We start from the raw sequence: 18,199 nt of genomic DNA, 5'->3' as shown, positions 1-18,199 counted from the left end.
GTATAAGAATAATATGAAGATCGATTTATATGGGCGCTACATCAGGTTATAGACCGATTTGGATCGTACTTGGAACAGTTGTTGGAAATCGTAACAGAGCACGAGTGCAAAATTTCTGCTAGATTCTAATTTAAGACGCTTTTGACTGCCACAATAAACTTGTGAACAATATGTATTCTCATCTGCGCCTTAAAGTATGCGACGTAAAATGATATTTCTTTTTATTGCACTTGGCCCTTTCCAACATCTGCTTCATTTAAAACCATTCACAGTTGGCATATAAAGGCCCGAGCCAACTAACTGTTGAATTTTGATATGAAAACAATGTAACAAACATTGAAGGCCAAAAACAATGTCTGCATTGAGTTTTGTTTTGCAGCGTTGCATTGAAAAATGCAACACTAGGTTATGTAAGAGTGGCAGTCCATTACAGACTCACTAAGACAATTTTAAGTCCATTGTGATACCACAGTGGCGACAGACCAAGGCTTCTGGCGGGAATCGAGCCCACGACCCCTACACTGGTAATCCAAGCACGCCACTAAATCGGCTACCGGGGCGCCCAACGCGCTAAACATAAGAAATTTTCAACTTTGAAACAGAAATCGAACAAACTTCTGTTCAACTTATATTCACAAACTTTCGTAAAAATTGGAACTGGCCTGTAAATATGTTTGTATGTAATTCGTATTTTCTTGTTTTGCTTTGCACCCAACATTAACGTGACAAGACCCCTTTGCAAATAACAATTTAACGGCGTCACATTCCTATTTCGCGGCTCATCTTCGAACTTTGAATTATCGTTTTATCGAAAATCGATTAATCAGTTTGTTTTGCTTTCATAAAACTAATATTTATTGTTAATTTGTTAATTATTGATAATAATAACATTGACCAATTCTTCGTATTTCTATGCCAACTCTGCTTGAAAAATTTTCCAGCGAAAGGGCATAGAATCTATAGGAAATTACACCTGAATGCCCGACTTTGCAGATTGCATGGGTAACTGAGAATCCTGCCAATACTTCAATACTTGGGACCCAGGACCTAGACTCTGTTTAATGGCTGATGGCACTGGAAGCTGGGAACATCATGGAATTAAATGCCGCTTACAATGGTTTCGATGACCATTGCAAGGTGGCCGACATGGTAAGTTGTGCTCTGTAATGCAACCATCAGACGTGGAGCTACATATTGCTGTTTTTCCAGGACTTAATGAAGCAACGAAAATATATCCACAAGGAATCTCATAATTTGGAGTCTATAGATCATATCATGCATCGCAAAGACCAGCAACAGCATCATCAAGAGTTCTTGGATCATGTAAGTTCTCGGCCAGATGTCAGATATCATGGGGTTATTTTTGTATATAATGGACATTTTGTCTTCTTACAGGCATCGTTGCTGGCACCCGAGTACATCCGTTATCCCAATAGCTTCATTATGATGGATTTAATGAATTTTCCTAAAGGTGTGGTGTCTTCCGGCACACATCCCGGTGACACACTGCCTGCTGACCTACACTTTCACAGTTCACAATTGTTTCCCGTGACGGCGGATGAGGAACATCATCAGCAGCATCATCATCATCACCACCACCATTCCAATGAACCTCGTAAATCACCCACATATCTGCCTTTGAATAGTGACTTTCTCATGCCTGTCAATAAATCCTTTAATGCTCCTGTTGATGATGTGGTTTCGGTAGAAGAAAATGGTGCCAAAGTTGTGCAAGAATTATTGATGAACGAATCAAATGTGAATTTGGATGTAAGAAGAGACAAGAAAATTTACAACTCTGCAAGAAAAAAATAATTTTGCGATTTTTTTTTTTTTTTTGAATTCTATTAACATTTCTTTTTTTCAGGACGGTTCCATTGATGATGATTGCGACATTTCACGTTTCGATTCCCGCAAAGTTTTGCCCCACAAAAAACGCATCTCACGCAAATTGAAAATCAATCATGATGATGGTAACCTACAACTGAATGTACCTCTGCAGGACCATAAACTGCCACATGTTGAACAATTGGTGGTAGGTGCGCCTGTACAGCAATTTCGCTGTGAACTTTGTGGTCATGTGACATGTTCGCAATTGGATTTTTTTGCTCATCTCAAGCAACATTATGAACCCTCAACGCCCGATACCATTTTGGCAGCAATGAAAACTTCATTGGACGCTTTAGGACCGGAGAAATCAGAAGCTGCTTCAAATCTCTGCTCGATTGATAAAAAGGTTGGTAAAAAGAATTTTTAAAGAAAATGAAAATAACAGTATTCTAAAAGGAATAGTTCGTTGATTAGGTTAGGTTATGTTAAAAACAGAAAGCAGATTAGCCCCATGCCACTATGGGCATACACCTAATACAGTAGGTTGTTGTGCGCACTAAATACTGAAATTTTACCAAGAAGAAATCTGTCGGTTCTGCTGAAAAAATTGTTAATCGTTCACCATTCTTTGCATCTAATTTGGTTCAAGTCTGGCACTGAAGTGCCAGAGTCTGTTAAAGGCGAAAGCCAGGCATAAATAAAGGCAACTATGAGCATTACACAGACTGGAACTTTAAGCTCCAATCTGTGTGGTGTTCTTCTTTATCACGAGAAGCTTAGCTGGGAGCTGCCGGGCGCGTCTACAGGTTGCGGATATTGGAATGCTCCATACGGAGTAGCTGCAACTGCAGTCGCGGACATTTAGCGGTATCGAGTGCAACTCTCCACTTGATACCACTGATTGTTGTAGCAAATCTGTTGAGTATCCAGATCCTGGAACTCTGCGACTAAGATGGGGTGCGTCCACAGGAATATGGGTCTGAGCCGAGCCTGACTGGGCGTTTAAAAAGGTGACGTATGTCGTGTGGTCCCTGGTCACAATCGGGATATCCTGCACGTCGCCAGCAATCCTTGCTCTGTTGGAGTTGAGTCCTGTGGAGAGTCTCAGTGAGAGGCCGGGTAGCACCGGCTCTTACTTAAATACTGAGTGCCTATGATGCTCGATACGGCAAGGCGAGTTATTGGCGCCTTCAAATAACCAATGGCATTAATATTTCCGGCGCGATCGGTCGTATAGACCCGAACGAGTTTGCTCGCATATAAGAGCATGACGAGGATCGCCACCTCAACTTGCAAATGTAGCTACAACAACAACAACACATGCTCTGCACAAGCCGTCATTTGCCGCACCAATTCTTTTTAAGGGCGCCCGTATCACCCATAGTAGAACTGAAAGTCATACTGACCAACTTCCTACTTCTTCTCAGCTATAGCCTCGTCTTCTCACGATCTAGATCTCCCCATAGGATTTTCTCGATCCTACCGGCCAATTTACTGTTTCACAGTGCGCATTCGTCGCCAAGGGCTTAAATGGACCTGCGCCAACCCGAAAGGCTTCGAATTCACCAACCTCTATGGATAACTCACCTGTCCTTTCGTTCCCCTTTACCCCGCTATGGCCGGGCAACCAAACTATGCGGATCGTCCAATTCTCTGAGAAGGCGTTAATCTCCCTCATGTTCTCTAAACACCGTGACCTTACCTACAGTTTTTTATAGCCCCGAAGGCTAGATCCGTAATGACAATCACACTCGGAGTCCTAGCGGCATGACCATACCACCTCCCGTGATGCGTGAACGTCCGCACTTCTGCCTGCAGGACCGTATTATGGTTAATCAGTCAAATATAGATTCCAGTCTCTTGGTCTTCAATGTACACCTCCAGGCCTATTTTGTCCTCCAGCTTTAATCTTTCCATTTTGCAGTAGCATCCAGATAGCAATACTCGAGTTCGGACAGTCCAATACCGTCCTAAACTTCATCGCTCCACCTATACCAAGATAACATTTTCTTTATGCCTTTTGTTGTTGTTGTAGCCCACATTATCATGTGGAGGTAGCGATCCTCGTCAAGATCCTATAGGTGAGAAGTCCGTTCTGGTCCATAGGACCGATCGCTGCGGGAACATGATGACCATTGGCTCCAATAACAGAACTTGTCATATTGAGCATCGTAGGCACTCTCTATTTAAGCAAAAACCGTAGCCACTCGGCCTCTCACTGAGTCTCTTCAATCAATACCGGTGATTGCCCGCGAATAAAGCTGCAGCTACTGCGTATGTAGCATTCCAATATCCTCAAACTGTAGCCTTCAGCTAAGCCCGCTAGCTCTCAGTTAAGCTTCTGCAGATAACGATGAACTCCACACAGATATGAGATCAAAGTTCCAGCCTGTGTGGTGGTCATAGTTATCCCGTGCCGAATTTTCCCTTTTGTTGTTGTTGTTGTAGCCACATTTTCATGGGGAGGTGGCGAACCTCGTCAAGCTCCCTTTGGTGAGCAAGCTCGTTCCGGTCCAAAGAACCGATCGCCACATGAACAGCGTGGCCATTTGTTATTTAAAGGCACCAATAACTTGCTTTGTCATATCGAGCATCATAGGCACTCAGTATTTGTGCAAGAGTCGGTGCCACCCGACCTCTCACTGAGACTCTCCGCTCGATACCGCTGATTTCCGCGACTGCGGTTACAGCTACTCCCTATGGAGCATTCCACTATCCGCCATCTGTGGGCGCATCCGGTAGCTCGCAGCTAAGCTCCTCGTGACAGCAATGATCGGACCTCAATGTTCCTGCCTGTGTGGTGCTCACAGCTATCCCGTGCCGGGCTTTTTCGCTTTTATATTGTCCTTTTGTTGCACTTTTTCTCCATCGTCGTCCACGATGGACAAAAATTGAGTAATTGAGTATTGGTATAATCTCGTTAGAGTGTACTAATCTCGGATTCAGGCCCCCAGTTGAGGTGATGGCCCTTTTTCATAGTGTCCAACTTCTTTGGATGTTTTCAACACGCTTCCTGAATGTGGCACTTCTAGTTCAATTTCTTATCCAAGATCATTTCCACATACTTGTCCTTGTTCATATGATACGTAACAAACCGAATGACCAGTTTTGTATATCCCCCTTTCCCCCGTAAATTATTTTTAAAAAAACAGTAATTCTCCTTGCCACTGCCGAGGAAAACAACATCACCCTTATATCCTAAATGCATTTTATCGTCTTTATCTAAACAGTTTTTTCTCTTTTTTCCCTAGACTGATGAACTTGATCAAGTCTTCCAAGATGTACATTTCCCCTTTGAAAATTTTCCCCAAACCGATGAGGTGAGTACCGAAAGAAGAGTGGATATGGATATGCAAACACATGTGGACCAGGTCGACATGAAAGTTGTATACAGCAATGCCATGGGTAATGTGGCTTCAAACAACATGCAGCCACAGCAAACGCAACAACAGCAGCAGCAGCAACAACATCAACAACAACAACAGCCTAACCAAAACCTTGTGCCTGAAGAGTTTAGTGATACTGAAGATATGCTGGAAGGTATCAGGGATAAGGTGCTCATAGAGGATACCTGTGATACCATGGATCTGATGACGCCCACATCAAATGGGGTTAGGCCTCATTGGTAGGAGAAAAAATTCAAAATAAACACATCAATTGATATTTGTTGTAATGCTTAAATTTTCTTCTTTAGGTTCAACAACAACTGCTTCAATGGCATCGATTTAAAATCCAAGCCATTTTGTGATGTTCTATTTTCCGGTCAGTTTGCGCCCATCTTAAATACCGATCCTCCGGTACCCGCGGACAATAATCACATAAGTGTGGGCAAATTAATGCCCAAAGATTTGGTGGATTCAAATACTCAGGTTATGCAGCATGCCACCGATTTGCGGCTACAATTTCCCCATGCTAATGAGGCAATGACTAATAGCCATGAACCACAACAACAACAACAGCAACCACCAGCACCACAACCTACACAGCAGCCTACTACGCTTAGCAATAATCTAGACCTCATATCACCTCAACACATAAAACTAGAAGATAATAACGACATTCCCCCCTTCCACACGGAACAGGAATTTGTTGCCAATGAAAACGCCGAGGACAATGAAGACGACTATGATGATGATGGTCATCAAGATCATGATCATAGCGATGAAAGTTATTCCCATTTGCCTAAATTAAATGTAGAAAATAATCATACTACCATGAAGCCAATGCAACCACATCTAGAAGATGGTGAATATGATCCTGAAAACCTAGAGGAGGAGGAAGAAGATGGTGTAGAGGTTGATGGCAATGGGAAACGCAAACGTTATTTGTGCAATAAATGTCAGCGAGTTTTTAATTCCTGCAATGCCCTCAAATATCACATGAGAACGCATTCTGGTCTGAGACCACACCAATGCGATATATGTGATAAGTCCTTTTTTGCCATAGGGGCTCTAAAGGCTCACACAAGAACGCACACCGGAGACAAGCCCTTTGAGTGTGAAATTTGTAATCGTAAATTTCGCCAATGGGGTGATCTTAAGTATCACACCGTCTCCATACACAGCTCCGAAAAGAACCATCAGTGTGAATTTTGTGGCAAGGCTTTTTCTCGAAAATATTCTTTGGTGGTGCATTTGCGTATACACACCAGCGAACGTAATTACAAATGTGAGTTTTGTACAAAAACATTTAGGGCATCCACATATTTGCAGAATCATCGTAAAATACATACAGGTATGTATGGTGTTACCAATGGTGTGGTCAAAAACCTTAAAAAAAAAATTTCTATTTTTTTCAGGTGAAAAACCCTATGAATGTGAGGTATGTGAGAAAAAGTTTCGTGTCTCTGGCGATCTAAGGCGCCACCAACGCATACACGAACGCACTCAGAAGAAAAAGAACAGTGTTTTTAAAGAGCAAGCTCCTGCGGTTATTAAGTCATTGGCATCTTCTCCTCCCACCACATAGTCATTTTAGCATATTTTTTTAAAAGCTATATATTTTATTGTTTTAATCCACTTACATATAACACAATTACATATGTATGTATTGTACGAACATAGTAGTAGATCTATTAAGTAGTATTAGCCTCTTTTTAAAGGGCCAAGCAATCATTTGTATGTTTTTATTGTATAAAAAAGCTCAAATGATAAAATTTTATTTTTAAAAAAAGTGAAAATAATTGTTTTCTAATCTTTATGCATTAATTCAAGAGTGACTTTATATAGATAGGATGTGCTCGGGGCTTATAGAGAGGGAATCGGAATGAAAGCTCAGGGGTGTGGAAGAAACAAATGGCGCTTTGTACCGATGTCCCTGGACTGTATGAATTGGTCGTTGGAATACATTTCGGCAGCAGAGGGACTTCAATGACAGAAGGGGAATTGATGGTAGGCGTTGTCAGCCATAAAATCTCAGTGAGGTTAACGGCAATAACAAATAAAACAAAGAAAGAGTATAGGAATTAGATCTCGAATGTTTTTTGGATGCTCACCGTTGCAATGCTTTGAAGTAAGTGGTTCAAGTGCTTCTTCATGAATTGTCACAAAATATGGTAACCCTATATTGATAATTCACAATAATGCACAATGGCCTTAAAACCAAAGTTGTGAGTTATTGAAGGAAGTATCTCCAAATATGTACTCAATTATTGGAGGTAAGTCTAAACATTTTATTTTAAATAGTATGTGCACCTTATTTAGGATTCACTAATAAAAGGTTAGATCACTTGCGAAAACGTAAAGTGGATAGGCCATCATTAAGGATGTCAAATGTGCCGATTGATAATGTCATCAAATGTCAGTTTCTTTGTTTTCTTTGGCGATCAGCCGACATACAATTTTTTAATTTTTGTCAGTACTTGGCATTGAGGATGTCAACGTGTTTTCTTTTTACATTTATTCTGTTTCACATGTTCTCCTATTTGATGACATCTTCAATCGGCATATTTGACTTCCTTAATGATGTTGATGGGGTCTATCCACTTTATGTTTTCACAAGTGACCTAACCTTCTATTAGCAAATCCTGGCCTGCATGCAAATTCAAACTTAAATAAATAACATAAAATGCAAACAAACAACGAATGAGAGAAAGTTGACATACTCAATGCCGAGTAATGTCAACAATTCAAAAAATTGTATGTCGGCTGATCGCCTGTCTTACATCATTCAGTGAATCTTGGAATTTAAGCTTAAATAAAAAAAAGATTCCAAATTTTTAAAAATTCAAAATTTTTGGAGTAAAATTCGGAAAATTTGCACTTTTCTATTGTTTAAGCTAAAGATCGCCAAAATGCTGAAAAAACGAAAATCTGGGCGAACTGAAGACGGGACAGAAACTGGACAGCCTCATTGACTTAGTGCCGCCTCACCGACCACCCCAGGTGAGATGAACTGGCTGCTCCTCATTATTACAGACCCTGTAGGTGTCCTCCTCGTCACGTATATGTCTGACATAAGCGACCGGATATCGCAGTGCGCTATGAGGACTGCCACCAACAGCTCAAGGTCACGCTTCCTCAGACTCACGACAATGGATTTTCTGGTCCCCGGATACCTCAGCCACATGGACTTTACCACTCTGCAACCCGCCAGCGCCACGCGAAGTTCACTGTTGTAGGAACTCATCGTCCCCAAGGCCAGAAAAGGGGGCTCAACGTCGGTACACCCATCAGCCCCAAGCTCCTTCTCCGGTAAGACAAACTCCAGGTCGCCAGCGAAGAAAGATCCGCCCGGCACTTAATCCATCGCATCGCTAATGCCATGAGGTCGCTCCACAGAACAGACGAATGGACGAAATCCGATGAACGCCATGTTTCTGGCACAATCCACATTTCTGCGCATTCCACGTTCTAGTGCTGAGTTCTCACACTAAATATCGCATCCAGACCTCTCTGGGACCACAACAACTTCATGCTTTGAGGACTAGGGATTCCAGGTCCTCAAATCATGATGTACATGGTACATTGTTCTGTCTTATGCAACATAGCAGGAAGTATGTCATCGGGTTCTGTTCCTTGGTACTTTCTTGACGTACAAAAAGTGGTGTTTCCAAACGGTGTTCTAAGTATTAAACGTTTCCGACGCTGCTCAATTTCGATGATATGACGACAGCACGCAATGTTCTTAGCGTGCTATGACCGTTATGTACCCTGTCTTACAAAGATTCTAAATAGCTACCTCAAAAACGTAAAACCCGAATTGAAGGAAAAGTATGCCCATTGGAACGAAACTCCTCTACTTAATACAGATGACTTTCTCAGATTGGATGTAGATTATCTAATGTAAGCTAATCTGTTTTTCTTTTCTTTGTTTTCTTCCTTTGGCATAATTATACAAATTCTAAGGCTACATCAACAGTATTCTGATTCAAAGCTTGGACCACAGCTCCCAGTGCTCATAAATTTTTTAGGAGTTGCATCCTTTCTATATATATATATATTCTTGATCGTCGTAAAAATCTTACGTCTGTCTGTTAAATTTACGCTACAGCCTTTAAAATAGAGATATTGAGCTTAAACTTTGCACAGATTCTTTTTTCTCCATAGGCAGGTTAAGTTCGAAGATGGATTAGGTTAGGTTAAAAAGAGGGTGCAGATATTAATCCGCCCCATGCCACTATGGGCATACACCTAAGCCAGTAATCGGCTTGTTGTGTGCTCTAAATCTATAAAGTAACCTCTAAAAAGAAAATTTTATGTTAGGAATTCCGTGCTACTTACAAAATCCTTAATTGTTTTCAATACCACTCCCCTAAGTTAGTTCATGTCTGGTATTATGTCTCCACCTAAGTGCCGGTATCTGTTAGACGCGAAAGACGGGCAATGACAAAGGAAATGCTCCAACGTCTCATCATCTTCCACGCATGCCCTGCACATGCTATCACTTGCCGCACCGATTTTACATAAGTGAGCTTGTAGTCCTATGTGTCCCGTTATGATACCAATAGCTATACTGATCTCCTTCTTGCTTCCTTTCAGTAATAGCCTCGTCTTCTCACGATCTGGATCCCCCCCATAAGATTTTCGCCGTCCTTCCGACCGTTTCGCTGTTCCACAATGTTGCATGCGCATTCGTCGCCCACTCCCTTAACTCGGACTGCGTCGACCCGAAAGGCTTCTGGTTAACCAAGTTTGTGTTATATTGGACTATATTTTGATATAGCCCCCATGTAGACCTATCCGTCGATTTAAGGTCTAAGGCCCATAAAAGCTACATTTATTATCTGATTTTGCCGAAATTTGGGACATTGAGTTTTGTCAGGCCCCTCGATATACCTCGATACCAAATTTTAGTTCTTGCCTTCCTTTTCATCATATCATGCCTTATGCAAAATGTTTCGTTAACTAACTCCAGTGCTTAATTTTTTACAGTGTTGAACTTCATTCAATTGATCTGATTATGATATTTTTTCACGCATTTTCAATGTGAGCAGTGGCGTTCATTTTAATTGGTATCGCTTACCTGCCTTTCGACCAAATGTGATTAGTCGACATTTTATTATAAACATGTTCAGTTTATGGTCATATCGTTTTACTTCATTCCACTTGGCCGTTTTCTGTTTCTCCATACTTTCGCATCTAAAGACGACCAGCACAGCTCAACTTTCGGAATTTTTGATGGTAGTACCCCATGAACTGGATGACAATTATTGGCTACCATCAAATTACTATTCCCAGACGAATCATCAATATTTGATACACTATCGACGCAAACAATTTGATTTTATCAAATATTTTGTGGTAGAAAAGGCCAAGTATTTTTAAAAAACCACAAAAAAATAAAAATGTGTAAAAAATCAATGAATGGTGTTAATAATTGTTAATTACAAAATGGTTATAAATTAAATAAAATTATTAATAATAAAAAAAAAATTGGAATTTTTTCTAAAGTGTAATCTAAGTAGTCATGATGGTTTCAAAGCATATGGACTGCGACTTTTTTCGGCTGAGCTGTAAAAAGGTATGATTTTTTACTCCTAGAAGCTGGCGCTATAAATCCCTTCCTTTGTAGCAACAAAGGTAAGCATTTGTCTAAGAGTAGCAGGGAAGCTGTACAAATTGCAAAATTGCCAATAAAAATTCCATTAAGGAACAGAGGCAAAATTCCCATATACCAATGGGTGCTGTCCAATTTAAGTTTAAGCTCAATGATAGGGACCCTTCTTTTTGTAGCAGAGCCCGAACGGCATGCCGCCGTGCGACACCTCTTTGTGGAGAGGTTTTGTACATGGCTGTAATACCAAATGGTACAGTACCTCACCAATGTCGCCAGCATTAGGAAGCCATAACCACCGCTGAAAATTTATTCTGACATTTTCGCCAGGATTCGAACCCAGACTTTTAGCGTCATAGGCGGACAAGCTAACCTCTGCGCTACACGTAGGAAACACGCTAACACAACAGATGACAAAGTTATTCCCTACTACGTTGATCCAAAAAAAAAAACACTCCTAGTCTAGATGATTGACTAGACAAAAGGTATTTACCCGGTAAATTGGGTAAATACCCGGGTATTTACCCATTTATACCCAAAAGCTGGGTATTTATAATTTTGCAGATATCTTGGGTACAAAAACATTTTCTAAATTTTTTTTTTATGATTTCGTCTTTTTTGTACATAAACCTGACCATCTGATCTCATAAAATCGAAATTTAGTTATATATAGCCGCTATATAGACCGATCTCCAGACTTAAAGTCTTGAGGCAATAAATTGGGCATTTTTCATTCAATTTCGATGAAATTTGGCACATTGAGTTCTGGTAGACTCCTACCCATGTCTGTGAAGTGTGGTTCAGATCGGGAAATATTTGAATATAGCTGCCCTATAGACCGACCGCCCGGTCTCCCGATATAAGGTATTGAGGCCATAAGAGATCCATTTACTACCCAAATTCAATGAAATTCGGCACTATGTGTTCTGGTAGACCCCTACCCATTCCTGTCAAATGTGGTTCAGATCGGACCATATTTGGATATATACCGATTTGGATATGCTATATAGACCGATCTCCCGATATAGGGTAATGAGCCTATAAAAGGAGAATTTTTCATACAATTTGGATACAATTTGAAACAGTGCGTTTTTTTACCCCTCTAAACCTTTTTGTTGAATATCGTCGAGATTGGTCCATATTTGGATATAACTGCCATATAGACCGATCTCCCGATATAGTGTATTGAGCTCTTAAAATGAGCACTTTTCATTCGATTTGATGCATTTTGAAAAAGTGCGTTTTGGTACCCCTCCAAACCTTATTGTTGAGGGAGTAAAGCTGGAGAAAAGGTGTTTCAACCCCAAATCCACAGGCAAATTCATGCCTCGTGTTATGGCAGCTTAGTGTAGTTTGTCACTGTTTGATGCTGTAGTGACGCCATTCCCAGTCCATCGCATTTCCTGTAAGGCGGTCATATCTGCCTAGTACTTATCTAATACATCTTTCAAAGCGTATACTGCACCTTCTCTATAAAGAGTGCGGACATTCCAAGTGCAGATCCGCAAATCATGGTCCATTTTTCGTTTGCGTGGGTCGTCAACGTTAGGGGGGCCGTTTTTACTTTTTTTTTGTTTCTCATGGTAGTTCTAATAGTTTGACGGAGGCGGGTTACTGGCCCAGCGCCCCAACCCCATGGGTTTTGTGGGATTGCACATGTTTCCCTCATTGTGGCAAACTGTTTGCTTCAATATACGACGGTCGCCTCCAGCCGCCCCTAACCTGGGAACAGACGCTGATGTTGGCCAAGACGCTGATGTCTCCTTGTCATCTCAAGTATCATTGGCACTCATTATTTAATTAAGAGCCAGTGCCACCTGACAGCTCACTGAGACTCTCCTCTCGAAAATCGCTGACTGCCCGCGGTCGCATTTGCATCTACTCCCCATAAAAACGGAGCTTTCCACCATCCGCAACCTGTGGATGCGCCCGGTAGTTTTCAGCTATTTTTCAAGTGGTATCGATGGACACCACACAAGTCGGAGCAAAAAGTTCCAGCCTGTGTGGTGCTCATAGTTATCCCGTGATCCTCAGTCCTCTGTTATTTTGCTGCCTAGATAGGAAAAATTGTCAACATCTTCAATGACATGGTCGTTTATAGTGAGCGGGGTCAGATTTTTTGATACTTTTTGTCAGAGTCCACAGATCAAGAGACAAGAGAGTGCCTCAAGTGTCAAGCTACAGCTTCCCACTTGCCGAGAACAAGCAGTTCATCTGCCCTTTTTCGGTGCATCGCCTGATTTCTGGCCAGACTCGTCATGTATAAACTGAGACCTCAACCTTCCCTACTCTGCGCGGGGCTAATGCCGGTCCTAACGTTAGATCTGCAAACCGTTCGCTTGCCGAGGCCGAGCCGTTTCGTCCGCTCATTTATTTTCTAAAATTTCACCACATCAAGGAACTCAAGTAAGTGTAATGTCGTTGTCGGTGTTGGAGCTGCTGTCAGATCAGACTTCACAACATATATCAACACTTAGGCGGAGCTAAAAGTCGAGGCTTGGACAATGTGAGCTCGCGACTGTTAGGGTATGCAAGCACTTTTTACAAACCATGGGAAAAACTGTCAAACTCTTTTTGGACCAGGGCCCAAAAGCTGTGCCGTAGAACAAGGGGCCAGGCCATAGATCACTGATGAGCGTTGATAGTGCTGCTAAGTCAGTGGACCCTCTCCTTGTTTTGACTTCTGGTTTGGATGGCTGGCTTCCTGCTGTGACGGCAAAAAATTCCCTTTTTATACGATAAAGACCCCAAATTGGAAGTTCGGTCTACATGTAGGTAAATATGGTTCAATCTGGATCGGTTGAGGATAGGCCTTAAACATATAACTGTTTAAAATTTCAGCGAAATCGTATAATAAATGGGTTTTAATGGGCTTAAGACCCTTAATCGGCAGTTCGGTCTAAATGGCAGCTATATCTAAATATAGTTTGATCTAAACCATATATAATCGGATGTCGGGAAGCTTAAAAGAACTCACTGTCTCAAATTTCAGCGAAATCGGAAAATAATTGCGGCTTTAATGGGCTTAAGACCCTAAATCGGCAGATTCGTCTGTATGACAGCTATATCTAAATATAGATCGAGGTGGACTATATAGTTCGGAGTGGGCCACAGTGTCCGACACCATCTCCTAAAAAAAATTACACAAGACGGTAATGTAAGCTATCCAATACTTTTTTATACACACCACCGAAGGATGGGGGTATATTCATTTTGTCATTCCGTTTGCAACACATCGAAATATCCATTTCCGACCCTATAAAATATACATAATCTTGATCAGCGTAAAAATCTAAGACGATCTAGCCATGTCCGTCCGTCTGTCTGTTGAAAATAGAGATGATGAGTTGAAACTTTGAGCAGATTGTTATTTTGTCCATAAGCAGGTTAAGTTCGAAGATAGGCTATATCGGACTATATCTTAATTTAGCCCTCATATAGACCGATCCACCGATTTAGGGTCTTAGGCCCATAAAAGCCACATTTATTGTCCGATTTTGCTGAAATTTGGGGCAGTGAGTTGTGTTAGGCTCTTCGAAATCTTTCTTAAATTTGGCCAAGATCTGTCCAGTTATGGATATAGCTGCCATATAGACTGATCTCTCGATTTAAGGCCTTGCGCCCATTGTCCGATTATGCCAAAATTTGGGACAGTGAGTTGTGTTAGGCCTTTCGACCTCTTCCTTCAACTTGGCCCAGACCGGTTCAGATTTGGATATAGCTGCCATATAGATCTAAGGTTTTGAGCCCATAAAAGGCGCATTTATTATTCGATTTTACCAAAATTTGGGACAGTGTTAGGCCCTTCGACATCCTTCTTCAATTTGGCTCAGATCGGTCCATATTTGGATATAGCTGCCATATAGAACGATCTCTTGATCTAATGTTTTGGGCCCATAAAAGGCGCATTTATTTTCCGATGTCATCGAAATTTGGGACAGTGAGTTGCATTAGGCCCTTCGACATTCTTCTTAAATTAGGCTCAGATCGGTCCAGATTTGGATATAGCTGCCATATAGACAAATCTATCAATTTAAGGTTTTGGGTCCACAAAAGTCGCATTTATTGTCCGATGTCGCCGAAATTTGGGACAGTGAGTTGTGTTAGGCCTTTCGACATTTTTCTACAAATTGGCCCAAATCGCTTCACATTTGGATATAGCTGCCATATAGACCGATATCTCGTTTTAAAGTCTTGGCTCTATTAAAGGCGCATTTATCATCCGATTTCACTGACATTTGACATAGTGAATTATGTAAGGCTTTTCGACATCCGTGTCGTATATGGTTCAGATCGGTTTATTATACCCTACACCACTACTGTGGTACAAGGTATTATAACTTAGTCAATTTGTTTGTAACACCGAAAAGGAAGAGAGATAGACCCATTGATAAGTATACCGGTCGACTCAGAATCACTTTCTGATTTGATTTAGCTATGTCCGTTTGTCTGTCTGTCCGTCTGTCCATGTTAATTTGTGTACAAAGTACAGGTCGCAGTTTTCATCCGATCGTCTTCAAATTTGGTACAGACATGTTTTTCGGTCTAGAGACGAAGCCTATTGAAATTGGAAAAAAATCGGTTCAGATCTGGATATAGCTCCCATATATATATTCGTCCGATTTTCAGTAATAATGCAATAAAATGGTCATTTGTTAATCGATTCTCTCGAGATTTGGCCGAAAGGATTTTTTTTACGACTTTCGACATCAGTGGTGAATTTCATGAAAATCGGTTCAGATTTAGATATAGCTATCATATATATGTATCGTCCGATTTTCACTCCTAGAACCACAGCAAGTACATTTATTGACCAATCTTGCCAAAATTTTGCAAAACGCTTTCATCGACGACTGCCACAGTATCTGAGAAGTTTGCTCGAAATCGGTTCAGATTTAGGTATAACACCATATATATGTTCGTCCGATTTTGAGAAATATGGCAAGTAAATGCTCAGTTTCAAACGGATTCTTTCGAAATTTTGCTGGAAGGATTGTCTTATGACTCTCAATATTACTGGTGAATTTCATAGAAATCGGCCCAGATTTAGATATAGCTGTCATATATGTACATCGCCAGATTTTCACCCCAAGAGCCAATGCAAGCGCATTGTTTGACCAATCTTGCCAAAATTTTGCACAACGCTTTCCTCGACGACTACAACATTACCTGAGAAGTTTGCTTGAAATTGGTTCAGAATTAGATTTAGCTTCTATCAGGACGTAGCCAGAAATTTATTGTGGTTAAATGAGAGAAAGAGAAACTCAAACAAAAAAGAGAATGTGCAAAAAAAACGGAGTAGTTTGCTGAGAATGTAAACACAGAACTGACATTTTAATACCGTCAAACTAGCCGGCTATTTTCAGTTGTTCGCGTGAGACCACCTTCATTAATCCACCATGCTCTCGCATCCAACGATTGCCGTATAAACATTTTCTTTCTTTGCCTACTAATGTTTACGCTGTAGATGAAATATGTATACAAATGAACTCAAATGACCTAACGACTACTGTAAGTGTAATATAAAACTTCTTTCATAGATAAAAGTCTGCCGACTAATATGATTATACCCTCCACCATAGGATGGGGGGTATACTAATTTCGTCATTCTGTTTGTAACTACTCGAAATATTCGTCTGAGACCCCATAAAGTATATATATATTCTTGATCGTCGCGACATTTTATGTCGATCTAGCCATTTCCGTCCGTCTGTCCGTCCGTCCGTCTGTCTGTCGAAAGCACGCTAACTTCCGAAGGAGTAAAGCTTGCCGCTGAAATTTTGCACAAATATTTTTTATTAGTGTAGGTCGGTTGTTATTGTAAATGGGCCATATCGGCCCATGTTTTGATATAGCCGCCATATAAACCAATCTTGGGTCTTCATTTCTTGAGCCTCTAGAGGGCGCAATTCTTATCCGATTGGAATGAAATTTTGTTTTCTTATGATATCCAACAACTGTGCCAAGTATGGTTCAAATCGGTCCATAACCTGATATAGCTGCCATATAAACCGATCTTGGGTCTTCACTTCTTGAGCCTCTAGAGGGCGCAATTCTTATCCGATTTGAATGAATTTTAGCATGAAGTATTTTGTAATGATATCCAACAACTGTGCCAAGTACGGTTCAAATTGGTCCATAACCTGATATAGCTGTCATATAAATCGATCTTGGATCTTGACTTTTTGAGCCTCTAGAGTGTGCAATTCTTATCCGATTGGAATGAAATTTTGCACGACGTGTTTTGTTATGATTTCCAACAACTGTGCCAAGTATGGTTCAAATCGGTTTATAACTTGATATAGCGGTCATATAAACCGATCTAGAATCTTGACGTTTTGAGCCAAGATTCTAGACGCAATTCATATCCGAAGTATTTTCTTATGATATCCAACAACTAAGTCCTAAGTATGGTTCAAATCGGCCCATAACCTGATATAGCTGTCATATAAACCGATCTGGGTACTTGAATTTTTGAGCTTCTGAAGGGCGCAATTCCTATCCGAATTGGCTGAAATTTTGCATGACGTATTTTATTACGACTTTCAACAACTGTGCCAAATAAGGTTCAAATCGGTTCATAACCTGATATAGCTGTCATATAAACGGATCTAGGATCTTGACTTTTAGAGCCACTAGAGGACGCAATTCTTATCCGATTTGCCTGAATTTTTGTACGACGGATCATGACCATCAACATACGTGTTTATTATGGTCTCAATCGGTCTATAGCCTGATACAGCTCCCATATAAATCGATCTCTCTATTTTACTTCTTGAGCCCCCAAAGGGCGCAATTCTTATTCGAATTGGCTGACATTTTACACAGGTCTCCAACATATAATTTAATTGTGGTCCAAACCGGACCATATCTTGATATCGCTCTAATGGCAGAGCAAATCTTTTTTTTTGCCTAAGAAGAGAAGCCGGGAAAAGAACTCGACAAATGCGATCCATGGTGGAGGGTATATAAGATTCGGCCCGGCCGAACTTAGCACACTTTTACTTGTTTTAACTCATTTCCTTACTAAAGGTGGGTATTAAGTTCCATTCATTGCAATCTTTTTATTGTAAAAGGGTCCCCTCCCCCCCTGGCTACGTCCCTGGCTCCTTTATATATGTTCGTCAGATTTTGGGCAATTTGCAATAACATTGTCATTTGGTCCATCAAAATTGGTTCAGAATTGGATATAGCTCCCACACTGTACTTATAGGGTAGGTATAGGGTATAATACAGTCGGCACCGCCCGACTTTTGCCCTTCCTCTCTGGTTTTACACTAATGAAGGGTCTATGTAAGTGTAGTACTTATATGATAACCAATTTAGGACAAGTGTCTGGGGGGCAGCCCAAGCCAAAAAGAACCCAAAGAAACAT

The 18,199-nt window shown here is 40.9% G+C and overlaps 1 protein-coding gene across 1 annotated transcript; it reads left to right on the top strand.

Annotated features, from left to right (window-relative positions):
* Window positions 1–822: 822 nt before the first annotated feature.
* LOC106087840 (uncharacterized) lies at window positions 823–7,012 on the top strand. Its single transcript, XM_013253025.2, has 7 exons — window positions 823–1,149; window positions 1,210–1,323; window positions 1,396–1,770; window positions 1,868–2,236; window positions 5,082–5,455; window positions 5,525–6,564; window positions 6,629–7,012. The coding sequence occupies exons 1-7, from the start codon at window positions 1,069–1,071 to the stop codon at window positions 6,796–6,798; spliced, it is 2,523 nt and encodes an 840-aa protein (XP_013108479.2). The 5' UTR covers window positions 823–1,068; the 3' UTR covers window positions 6,799–7,012.
* The last annotated feature ends 11,187 nt before the right edge of the window (window positions 7,013–18,199 follow it).

This window comes from Stomoxys calcitrans, chromosome 3 (genome assembly GCF_963082655.1).
Source record: "Stomoxys calcitrans chromosome 3, idStoCalc2.1, whole genome shotgun sequence".
In the NCBI taxonomy this organism is placed as follows: Eukaryota; Metazoa; Arthropoda; class Insecta; order Diptera; family Muscidae; genus Stomoxys; species Stomoxys calcitrans.
Note: the sequence above shows the minus strand (reverse complement) of the source record. Positions and strands in the feature narration are given on the sequence as shown.

What these genes read in the sequence shown, in the direction of transcription:
- LOC106087840 (XM_013253025.2), top strand. Translation starts at nt 1,069, where the DNA reads ATGGCACTGGAAGCTGGGAACATCATGGAATTAAATGCCGCTTACAAT. An exon ending in ATTGCAAGGTGGCCGACATG is followed by an intron (nt 1,150 to 1,209) that starts GTAAGTTGTGCT and finishes CTGTTTTTCCAG; the next exon opens with GACTTAATGAAGCAACGAAA. An exon ending in AATGGGGTTAGGCCTCATTG is followed by an intron (nt 5,456 to 5,524) that starts GTAGGAGAAAAA and finishes TTTCTTCTTTAG; the next exon opens with GTTCAACAACAACTGCTTCA.